The 11,917-nt window shown below is 42.0% G+C and overlaps 1 protein-coding gene across 1 annotated transcript in view; it reads left to right on the top strand.

The window, feature by feature from the left end:
• Positions 1–7,495: 7,495 nt before the first annotated feature.
• SCAF8 (SR-related CTD associated factor 8) overlaps positions 7,496–11,917 on the top strand; it is an 87,742-nt gene continuing 83,320 nt past the window's right edge. Inside the window, exon 1 of the mRNA XM_058802080.1 lies at positions 7,496–7,734. Coding sequence (XP_058658063.1) covers positions 7,705–7,734 — 30 coding nt within the window. The 5' untranslated portion in view covers positions 7,496–7,704. The remainder of the gene's footprint in view (positions 7,735–11,917) is intronic.

Here is an 11,917-nt window from a genome sequence, read left to right as displayed (position 1 = left end):
TTAGGAAGTCTAAATTAGAAGCCTGAAAGTTGAAGGTGGGGTATCCTAGGTACATAGGGATATCAAGCATGGCAATGCAATACATTGTTTGTAAAGGTATTTACTTAAAAAGGCTAGGTGGATTACAGGTTGTCCTGTAGCAAAGCTAAAGCAAACAGGCATTTGGAGTGTACTGAGAAGTCCATACCAGTGTTCCTACAGAGGCAATAATGAACATTTTGCTCTCTATCCCCAGCAATTCCATTAGTTCAGGCACCAGCAACCACTGTGACAGTGTGCTGTTCCAAATATTATCTTATGCATTCTTGGCTTTAATGCTCACAAGCAGGTGGTTGTCAGGGTTAATCAGGTGGGTGATTTCTGTACGGTTTCTGGTCTGGCAAGCACACTCTTTAGGAAACTGCAGCTTCAAAAGTGTTAAGTATACTCAGGTGCTGAGCATTTCCCTCCCTGGATGGAGTTTACAAATAATTTTATATTAGTTACTGTCTTGTGCTAGTTATGGGCCAAGAAATAACAGAGTGTAGGTCTGTGGACTCCTGCATCTTTTGGATAGGTGAAGGATTAAGAGCTATTATTAACCACTAGGCTTTAGGGGACAAAGGATTCTGCCCACACAGGGGGTGTTTTTCTTCCTGCCAAGCTCCATGTGTGCCATACTGTCATCTGCTACACTGCAGGTTTAGCTTACTCTATTCTGCCTATGCTTTCAACATGGTTGACCTTCATACCCTGTGATTTTATTGTTTTTTTAATATCTTCTGTGCAGTTTTATTTATTACATGTTTATGTTTTCTTTGTGAGCCTACACAGATAAGTCTCATTCTTGGAGGAGGTAGAAATGGATTCGCCATCATTCCTTTGCTCTGTTCTGATTAATAATTCTTGCAGATGGTCTAACTAATGGCTTGCCTAAACTAGTGAACATGTGCTCATGCCGAGCTTGAAAAATGTAGTGTTGCCTAATAACATTCAAGAAGGACAATGTTTCCTCTGGTAGAATTTGAGCATTACACTCAAGAGATCACTTTTTAAAACTTGTTTTATCCTAACCATACCCATCCTAACCTATCCTAACCTATAACTGAATAGAGTAATTTTTTTCTAGGGCATCTGGAGAGAAATCTAATGATTCATAGAAAAAGCTAACTGCCAGGTCAGGAACATATACTATTACAAAATAGAGTTAGTAGTGTAAATAGCAAATATTGTCATTACAGTATCTATTTTCAGTAAACACATTGAAATGGGAACACACAAGTATGCAGAAAGCATAGTTATGTAAGTTTCTTCTGCAACAGTTGTAAGTAGCTAATGGTTTTTGGTTTTTTTCCTGCCAGGGTTTTCCTTCTCATTCTGGGGTAAGGTGGTGGCTATTTAAAATTCCTTGGACTTTTGTCCACTTGGACTTTTGTCCACTGGCTCACACCTTATGTGTGTGTATGCAATTATCTCTGTTCTGCTTGTTCCCATTTAACGTTTCCAGTGCAAAGCTTTCATTGACTGAGCTGTTCTTTTCTAAGTGATGAGCATGCTTTTAGAAAGAGAACAGACTTTCTGTATGGTTTGTGCCAGCATGGACTTCTGGTGTCTCCTATTGCAGTGTAAATTGTTAATGAGCTGAGTCTCGCTGTCCAAGATCTAACAGAGGAAAGTGTAAGGAAATGATTTACTTTTCTAACTGGAGTTACTCTTTATTGAAATGCAAAGGATGACACAATAACTCCATTTCTTTAGACCAAAAAAAGTGTCAATGATATGACTGCAATGAGGTCATAACTTGACAGAAAAGAAGATCTGAAACTGGGAAAGTCAGGCTTAGCAGCTGAATATGATGAAAGAACTGTCAGAGTGATAGGGAGGCATATTTCTTCTCTGTGGAATATCTTCCTTGAAAGCCTTTTTTATTCGTAGTCAGTTAGACATTGAAGATGTTTAGGTTTAATCAGTATTAAATAAACCTTGGCTACTCCTTCATTTCTGGCCTTCTGCAGACTGAGGCTTAGGTAGCTATCACAGTACAGGTGCATGAGGTGAGTCTGGACCAACCACTGCAGAAAAATGTGTCCAGTTCCATAAATACCTGGGGCAAAGACCTGTGCCTAGGAGATCTGCCTACTGATTTTATTGTCTTTGTAGTGGTATTTTTTGATTTAGAAAGTAATCTTAATCATTGGCTAAAATTTTGATTTCAAGTCTTTGTAGATTTCTAATATAATGAGTGTGATGTTCTAAATCTAAAATGTTGAGGTCAAAGCAAAGTAAAAAAGATTGATCCAAAATTGCTCACTTTCCTATGTAATTTGCTAGAGACAGAAAAGAGACATTATGGAAATCACTCTTAGTGTATTGTGCTCAGTTTTGTTATGCTGGTTTAGCAGAAAGGGAGAAATAATTCTGCTTTTGCAGCCTTATCATTGCAAGTTGGAAATTTAAGCTGTATGGCAGGAGAGAAAAAGTAGCAGTATGCAAAGGAATGGCCCAAATTGCTGGTTATGGACTGCCCTCATTGTAGCCTGTATGTAAAAAGCTACCTGGTAAACACTTTCTGTAAGTATAATTGTTCTCTGTTGATCATCTCTAATGTTCTTACTTCAGGTTTTTGACCCTATATTTGCTTGATTCTCTACAAGCAGTACTCCAAATAAGGAGTCTTCTGCTGTTTATTACGTCTAAAATTTATTAATGAATCATCCTGGAGTTGTCCTTGAATTAGCTAAGTATATTTTAGAAAGTTTTAGTTTTTACCAAATTCATCAAGAATTCTTTAGATTGAATTCTTCAAGGCAATTTGAGTATAAAAACATATGTTTTTATAAACATATCTACTGATTTTTTTTTCCTAATTTCAGCTTCCCTTAAACAATAAATGGATATGTTTGTAGTTGGAATTTACTGTAAAACATTTCTTATGTCTTCTGTGATGTTTGCAAGCTAAAATCTAGTGGGTTTTCTATCCTTGTACTTCTGCTGTTACATTAAAATTATGCAAGCATTGCTTCTGTAAAATCATTGTCTGGCCTTTATTTTAAAAGAATTGCCTTGTTAGGAGCAGAACGAAATGTAACTATGCAGCTGTAGGAAACAATGGTTGTTCTACCTTGTAATTGTACACTACAATCAATAAACAGGATGCCAGAGTTCAAGCTTCAGGATTAGAAGCCCACACAGAATAAGAAAACATTAGTAAATGCTTTCTGGCTAAGCTTATTAGAAATGCCACGGTTGGTGTGACTTGTACTGCCAGCACGCTTTAGCATCAGGTTATCCAAACCTCCTATGGGCAAGTCTGAGAAATGTTACTTGAAGGTAATTTCCAAGACTTTGTTCTCCTTTCCTTAAAGCAGTTTGCTTTGACATCAACAGAGATTTATAGAGTGTGCCTCCAGGAGAAGTAGCTGGCCTGTAAATTAAAGCTCCAAATGCTTTTTTCAATAAAGTTGTTTTGAGGTTGTTTCTGTGCTGTTGTGGAGAGAGAGTCTGACACCATCATGCTTGCATAAGTACAAGAGTCAGTCAAGCTTGACAAGAAGGAACTGCATGGTAAACTAACTGAAGCTCCAAACTGTCAGGCTATCATGAGTAACATGTGGTTACAAATGATTCAAAAGTTCTCTTTCAACCTCTGAAATTTTTAAAATTTGAGAAGGAGCTCCTTATGTGAACATATGTCTGTAACAAACTTAGGAAAAGTTCAACATAAGATTTATTTCCATACTGTTTTTCTTACAGTTTAAACTTTTAAAATGGTTATAGAGGTTAAGAGGACTGAAAATGCAAATGAAAGAGAAAGATGAGATAGAGTTAGTGAAGAAGGACAGAGGGGAGAAATGAGTTCAATTTCAGTAAAAAATGTAAGAGAATTTTTGAAAATGCACTGAAAATTTAAGTAGAAACAGGCAGAGGAAAAATAAGTAGAAATGGTGAAATGGTGCATGGAGGATGACTTGTAGCTGTGCATTCAAAAAAAATTGTGGAGCTAGTACGAGGAAAACTGAGCGATATTCTCTCACCTGAAGCTAAGTTACTAATAACAGATCTATTTTTCTCTGTCAACTGGAACACCTGTTCTCCCTCCAGACACTTCCATGTGGTTTCCTCTGCTGAGAGGAAACAGGGAACTGCTTACTTGGATGACAGCTTTTTTAAGGGCATTTGCCAGCATGACACTTGTTTGACCTATTGAGTCTCTATTTGGACTTGTCTGAAATAGGAAAAAAAGCAAGCATACCTATTTTATCTTCTCTTATGGGGGGAGGGGGGGAATAACAGGAGACTAAAGATGTATTCAGTCCTGCTTTTCCATCAGAATTGCAAACCTAGGTGTTTGTACCCACACAGGAAGTGTGCCCCATCATTGCAAATCCCACTTATAATTCATCGAGATGTTGGGAAGCAAGTGGGATTTCACGTGCAGAACTAATGTTTCTGGTATGAGTTTGATCAGTGTGCAGAGCACTGGAACTGCAGAAAGCTTGTGCTGTGCAGGAAGCTGGTGCTTACTCTGCTGTGCAGCACAATGAGAACTCTGCTGGCTTTGGTATGTCAGGAGTGATACTGAGTCACTGAACTAGAGAGCCTTGCAGGGCAAGGCCACCTTGCCCCAAAATAAATGAGTGTTTCTGCACTAACACTGTTTCAATGTTACATGATTTGTATGTTTTCTTAATTAGACCATGTAAATATAATCAGAGATGTTTTTTACAGTATTCATTCTGTAGCCTATTTCTCATTCTTGGGGGACAGCTGGCTCCTTTTGAGATCAGGGATGTAATGTGCTGCTCTTCTCCTTTCTACTGCTGGAATTAAAAAGGGCTGTTAAAAGCTTTTGCTACCTCAATATTTTAAATGGTAAAAATAGTTGTTTAAATGTTTATTAGAGACCTACAGAAAGCAAGCTTAAAATGTGTGTGGGGGGGAGCCACGTCCTTTCAAATTCAGGCTCTGCTTTTGAGGTCAAGGCTTTGTGCATGTATCTCTAAGTGAAAATCCTACCCCTCCTTCTTTGGCTTTTCCTTTATTGGAATAACTTCTATGCTTCTGGAAAAAATGTTCCTGAAAAGCAACTGAGTGGGAGTTTGTGATCACTTTGAAGTCAATTTCAGAACCTTGTTTAAAAAGTTTCTGCAGTGTGGAATTCCATCCATTTTGCTAGGGAAAACTAGGCTTGCTTCAATTTCACCTAAAAGGGAAATTAGCAGATCCTGGAGGACTGTTTGTAACTGCAGTATTTCAGTAAGCTTTCCAGAGGAGTACAAGATAAATAGTTACAGCAGTTACTCTTGTAGTACAATGAGTACCCTGTAAAGCTTTCACAATGATTTGAATTGAGTTTTGTCTCTTCATATTTTATTTACTCTTAACTCCCACAGGAAAAAATAAAAAAAAAAAAAACAAAAAAACAAAAAAACCACCCAACAAAAACAGAAAAGCAACCAAACCCCCAAACAAATTTAAAAAGCCCCAAATAAAACAAAACCTGAAAGAGAAACAGAGGCCTTGTCCCTCCTGGTAAACCTAGTGTACTTCTCCTGAATCACCTGTGAAGAGGGGCTGCCAGAAGGCAGCGCTGAACGCTGTAGTTGGTAGAGTATCAGTGCCACTCAGATTAGAAGGGACCTGGGGAGCCTGGCTAGTCCAGGCTCTGGCTCAAAGCAGGGTCAGGCTGTGATCTCTGAGTAGCCTACTAAGGTCCTTATCCCAAGGAACTTCATAAAGGGCTAGAGACTGCACAGCCTGTCTGGAATACCTACCCCACTGCTTGGCCATCTTCACAACCAAAATATTTTTCTTGGGTTGTGTCAGAAACTCCCCTGCTTTAAATGAAGACTACTACCTCTTGACCTCCTGCTGTGTAGGAGGTCTGCAAAGAATTTTATTCAGTTGTTTAAAAACAATCAAACGCCATTGAGCCTTAGTCAGACATTTTACTTTGCAGGCGTTGGGTGTCCTTCCTACTCCATGGCCATCTGGGCTTTTTTTCAGTCTGAACAGACAGAGTCCTCTCATGCTAGCAAGGTATTTGCTCTTGTTTCCTGACCCTCGTGGTGGCCTGATGCTGCAGCAAGGCTGGTTGCTAGAGATGGGCTTTTTTTCTTAAGTAAGACTGTTGGGGGTAAGATGGGAGGAACTTCCAATTCCTTTTATAAAAAGACTTAGTAATTTCTCTTGTTCCTGTAAGAATGGAGCTGTAGGATTCCAGGTCTCCCTCCAGTGTTGGGTTTATCTTAATTTATGTTACCCTTGTTTGTTGAATCAAGCCCACTTGAGTTTGAAGTCCCTGACTCAGGCCTGAAGAGGGATTTTCGCTGTCCATGAAGAGTCTTTGTGGCTCCAGCCTGAGGGGCACTTTGGAGACCATCAAGGCACATCCAGAGCCTTACCTAGAGCTGTGGCTGGAAATAATGGAATGCAATTCAGATGGGAACTGTCATATCTCTACTGCGTCAGTAGAGTTGAAAGGACATAACCAAGCAGGGAAAAGCAGCAACAAAAGACAAACCTAAGTTTTCATCTTCAGTGCTTCTGAGACCCTGGAGGCTCTTCCTAGCAAAGGTGAGTCATGCGGTGGTTTTGTGTTTGAGGGAACAAAAATCTGTGCCCTGGAAGAAAGTCCTCCTGTTTGACAGAGCTGCTCCTGCTGGGATTTCTCAGCTAAGGAAAGTGTTTGTGCTTCAGGGAGAGGCAGGTGCTCGGCCGGTCTGGCATGGTGCTGGGGGCACGGGGAAGTGAGCTCTAGCCGAAACTTAACCTGACAAGATGCCCGGTTAGTCAAACAGAAATGCCTTAACGTCTGTTGGTGGGTTTGGAGACTTTTTGGTGTGGAATTGTTGAGTTGTAATATTCATGCAGTAAGTGCACTGAGGCTTGGGACTGATTTGCATTACGATTACCTGGGTTTTCGCCTTTCCTCTTGAAAAATAGTACTGATTGCCAGTGGGCTTATCGAATTAAGAATTGTTTTGCCCTCCTACGCCTCGCTGATTCTTTTTCCCGCTGCCTTTTTTAAAGCCTGCATGCCGTTCCCAGTTTCGCCGGCGGGCCTTGCTGCGGAGAGAGGGAGGCTCAGCGGCCCGGGCGTGAGGAGGCGAACGGTTCGGGGATGTGGAAACGGCGAAAAGGGCGCCTCAGGAACTCCTCGATTTGCCCTCCGGTGACGAAACGAGCGGCATTTAACACCTCGTTCCCGTAACCCTTTCCTCGCCGCCCGCTCCGGGAGGCGGAGCAGAGGGAGGAGAGCGGGCGGGGCGGACGCGGCGCCATCCCAGCAGCGCCCGTGCGGCGCGGCGCTGCGGGCGCTGCCCGGCAGGGGGCGCTGTAGCCGCCTGCGCCGCTCCGGCGCTGCACTGCGAGGAGCCCCCGCGTGTCCGCCATATTGGCGCCCGCGCCGCAGCCGCCGCGCGTTGTTCCTCCATCTCCTGCCGGCGCGGCCGCCCGGAGCCGAGCGCGGGAGGGAGGGAAGGAGAGAGGGAAGGGAACGCCGGCGCCGCCGGGCGGGAAGCGGGGCGAGGAGGAGACGGAAACGACCGGGGCCCGCGTCCCCCCGCGCCCGCCCCCTGCGCCACCCGCCATGGAGAGGAGGCCGGGCGGCCCCTGAGCGAGGAGCGCACGCACGCACGGACCGAGACTTGCCCCCGCCCGGCCCGGCCCGGCGCGGCCGCCATCAGCGGAGAGAAGCCGCCCGGCTCCCGCCTCCGCCGCGACATGGAGGCTGTGAAAGCCTTTAACAGCGAGGTGTGTAACCCCCTGCCGGCGGCCTCCCCTCCTCGGGGCCGGGGAGCGGGCGGGGCTCCGGGCCTGGCGCATTCCCTGCCCCCTCCTCGCAGTGGGGAAGCTGCGGGATCTGGGGCAGCTCCGGGAGGCCCAGGGGTGCGGGAGCGCTCCCGCAGGCCGGCCCAGGGCTCCCCCCGCGTCGGGCGGGAAAGGGCCGTTGTCGCCGTCCCTGGGAAGCGGGAGGGTGGAGAGGGTAATGGAGACATCCCCCTCCCCCCCAGCTTCTTCCGCCGTGAAGCTGGGGGCGGCTGAAGGGGAAGAATAGATCTGGCGGCGGGCTGGAGGAAGAGGAGGACGCGTGAGGAGACCGAGGAAGAGGAGGAGAAGGAGGTCTCTTCCCTGCGCTTGGCCTGCGCTGGGGCGGGTGATGCCCGGCCAACTTCAGCCAGCGGCCGAGGAGGCTGCGCTGGGCGGCGGGGGGGTCCAGGCTCGCCGGGCACGGGGACTGTGCCCTTCCACGCCTTCCCTCGTCTCTCCTGCCACCCTCTTCCTCCTCGCGTGTGTGTCCGAACCTCGCCAGCGCGCACTTTTAACACCTCTTGCTGCTAAGCTTTAAATCTGGGTAAAGGAATACAAAGGCATTGGAGGTTCGTCTCCGTGTTTGAGTCGTATATTCGCAGTGGTCGGGATGGAGTCAGACATTCCCTACATGCTGCACAGAGCTCAGATCTTGCACTGAAGCACTGTGCAGAGAGCAGGCTATGGAACCCAAGAACACATACATACATACACACATATGGGCTGAGGTGTTCATATTGCACCTGGCTTCTCTTTTGTGCTGAGAGCCAATGTTTATTTTATTGCAAGATTGTTCTTGTGGCAACTCTTTGTTTCTGTCATTATGAAAGTATCATTTGTATTTTGAAGTTAATGTACGAGCAAGAAAAACAAATACACATTTTTCTTACCAAGTCCTACATTTTACAAAGTAGTTTTTAACTTATGTTGACCTTAGATAGTATCGTCATTCGTTACAATGTATACTTCTAGAGACTGCTCTCATACTGAAGCTCCCAGTTGCTCTCTCGCTAGTCCCAGCAGGGATGTAGTACAGTTTGAATAGTTTTAAGTAATGCTGTTTCATTTGACCTGTGGTGGAACAGTGTGGCAACCATGTAGTTGTTTCTACGAGTACAGTAAGATAGATTTCTAAAATGAGCAGGTACTCTCCAGTAACACTTGTACAGCTCTAACCTAGATGTGCAGTTCTAGATGTTGCACTTTATGCAATTTGAATTCTTAAGTAGAATAATAAGCACATTGTGGCCACTAGAAGAAAATAAACGCTATAAAATTTTATTCCTATGTTATTACTTGATTGGTACATGTGCTGTATTGTTATGCAGAGAAAAGGAAGAATCTGGTCACAAAACCAGAAGACCATAAGTTGTTCAGAATATTTTCCTGCTATATACCTATCAGCAGGAGCAGAAGTCTTCCTCTTCATGTTGAAAAACAGCTTCTGACTGACCTGCTGAGCACTTGGGTATAAGTACTGTAAAAATAAGTCTGAGACTTAAGGTGGCAGCTGTGCTGAAGAGGAGAGCTTTAGATTATGCCTTAGATTTTCTAAATGCTTAAAAATGGTAGACAGTAGGTTCTTGGAAAAGAAAATGCAGATCTGACAGTGTCATTTTAACCAACTTACCTGCTATGGTATAAATAGACAGTATGTCTGATTTGACCTCTGTATTTGAATGCTGGGCTACAATGATGGGAAGGTTTTAAAGATGCCATGACTAAACAAACCCTGATCCTGGAAGTAAATGGTACCAGACTTGCTACAGTTAAAGAATCCCATGTGTCATTGCTAGCCACTCTTAACACCTCTGTACCCAGTACAGAACTGAACTTTAATTTAACTTTCTGTCATTTTCTCTGGTTGAATTTGCCTATACACACTTTGCAATTTAGAACTGTGAAATGATCACTAAATATGTGAATTAGCTAAAGTGTATGAATCTATTTATTGCTGTTCTTAAATAGTTTTGATTCATTTACAAAATATTGGTTGTAAATATTACTTGTAAAGCCCTGTTCTTTGTTTATATTATGTTTTAAGGTCATGTTAAACTCCAGAACTGACGTCTGAGTCCTGTTTTAGAGTTTTTTGGCTTAAAATAGATGTAAATTAAATTTAGCAGCAGATGGGACAGAGTAAATAGTATAAAAACTTTTACCATACTTTTTCTTATGCAGTTTGCATTCAGTTAATGATTTTACAACAGTTTATGTAACTTACTGGTGAAAACCAGATGATGCTTTAGAAGGAGAATTTCAGTACATTTAAACACTCAAGTTTGCAGGTTGATTTTTTTGTTTGGTTTTTTTAAAGGAAGGAGTTGTGTTTGGATTCTGCAGTGAAGCTAAAATAAAGGCAGCTATCCATCTAGGGAGTACAGCTAACTCCAGAATTGTACATGAGCTGAGCAATATCTTGTATTGTGACTATCCTACATGGCAGTCAGGATTGAAGTGCTTAGAATGGGCTTGTCATTAATTTGATTAGAAAGAAGAATTCCAAGTTTATTTGAACAGTAATAATGGAGGCTATTGTGGAAAGCTGTTCAATGTCTGGTAGTACTGTCTGTGCTGTACCTTGTACATATAAAATTAGCCCTAACATTTTAAGTCTTGGGAAAGGTAAATTTAAAGCTGAGAAATAGTCAAGCTCCTAAATAAAACATGCTCAGGATTGTTTTCATGTAATGGTTGACATTTTACTATTTGATTAAAACTGTTTGGCAACTGGAAATTGGAATAATAGATGACTGACGTAGTGTAGAGTTGAGGTAATTGGTGATGTTTTGTACCACAGAGTTTATCATTTGCTACAGTTGGCACCACCAAGGCTTACCACTGCAGAGCCACTTTCCTCCAGGCCTCAGTTTAGGCCCTGAGATTTTTCAGAAAAGCACAAAATCATATTCAAGAACAGGTCCTGACAGAAGAAAATGAGTCAAGTATTTAAAATTCTCTATATGTTCTATAACGCATATTTTGTTAAAGAGGACTTGAAATGGACTGGAGGCAAGCATGTGTATCGTCACAGTTAAAGTGCTTAGATGACAGTGATTTAATTGCAGAAGTATATAATTAAAATTCAGTATTTGTTACATTTGTTCAGTGTTAAAGTCCTGCTGTCATCATCAACTCTAGCTGGCCATTGTCATGTTGCTTTCAGGTACTGGTCTTGAAGTTAATTTTGAGTGGAGCTATACTGCACAGAGTTTTCTTGCTATACTTGTCCTTTTTGCAGTGGCAAGCCAAATTATTTTTCACTTTGTAATATGAAGACCGTGTGGAAAAAGAAGAGCAATGGATGTTTTAATTCTAAAACACATTTAATTATTTTAAAATTTATTTCTGTGTTAACATGTAGAATAAATATAAATAGTTTTGAAGTCAAATAGTCACAGGATTGTAATTTATTTTAGGGGGAATGGAGATCACAAATTCATTTTTAAGTGCAATACAAACTGAATATTTGAAGTTGTGCTTTGTTTAGCCATACTAACTGCATCTGTAAGAATTAAATAATAGGAATCTTGAAAAGACAGAGCAAACTCAACTGAGGTATTTATTTCTTTTAAAAAGTAGTAGTTCACTGATCTGGTTCAATTAAACATAGCATTTCTAATAATTTAAAGTTTGTCAATATCTTTACTCACATACAGGCACATATCTCATCATGTATGAGCTTCATCAAGTCTTGCTGTTCATGATGTTTACTGATGTTTTTGGTTTTGCATTCTCTTAAAAAAAAACACCCAAAAATAGCTCCTGCATAAGCTTTGAGTGCTTTGGTCAAATAATTGAATATTGTTTTCATTTTGAGTAGCTGAGACTGGTACTTGCATCCTTGATTTACAGCCATTTAGAAGGTCAGTAGTGGTAAAACCTACTCAGGAGAGTTAGATAGCATATCTAGATTTGGAATTTACATTGTTGAATCCAGTGCACAATAGTTGTTATTGTCCAGTGCCACAAATTTCAGCTGTATTTGTATTTGTCAGGCAATGCAGTATATTATGGCATTGGAGAGGCAATTGAGAAAAGGACAATTATATATTTTTTAAAAGAGTAACATAGAATAAGGCAGAGTTGGTCCCTTGAAACTCAGGAACAAGAAAGTTGTGTCTTC

The sequence above is a fragment of the Ammospiza caudacuta genome, chromosome 3 (assembly GCF_027887145.1).
Source record: "Ammospiza caudacuta isolate bAmmCau1 chromosome 3, bAmmCau1.pri, whole genome shotgun sequence".
Classification (NCBI taxonomy): Eukaryota; Metazoa; Chordata; class Aves; order Passeriformes; family Passerellidae; genus Ammospiza; species Ammospiza caudacuta.
The sequence above is the reverse complement of the archived record's forward strand: the minus strand, read 5'-3'. Positions and strand labels throughout refer to the sequence as shown.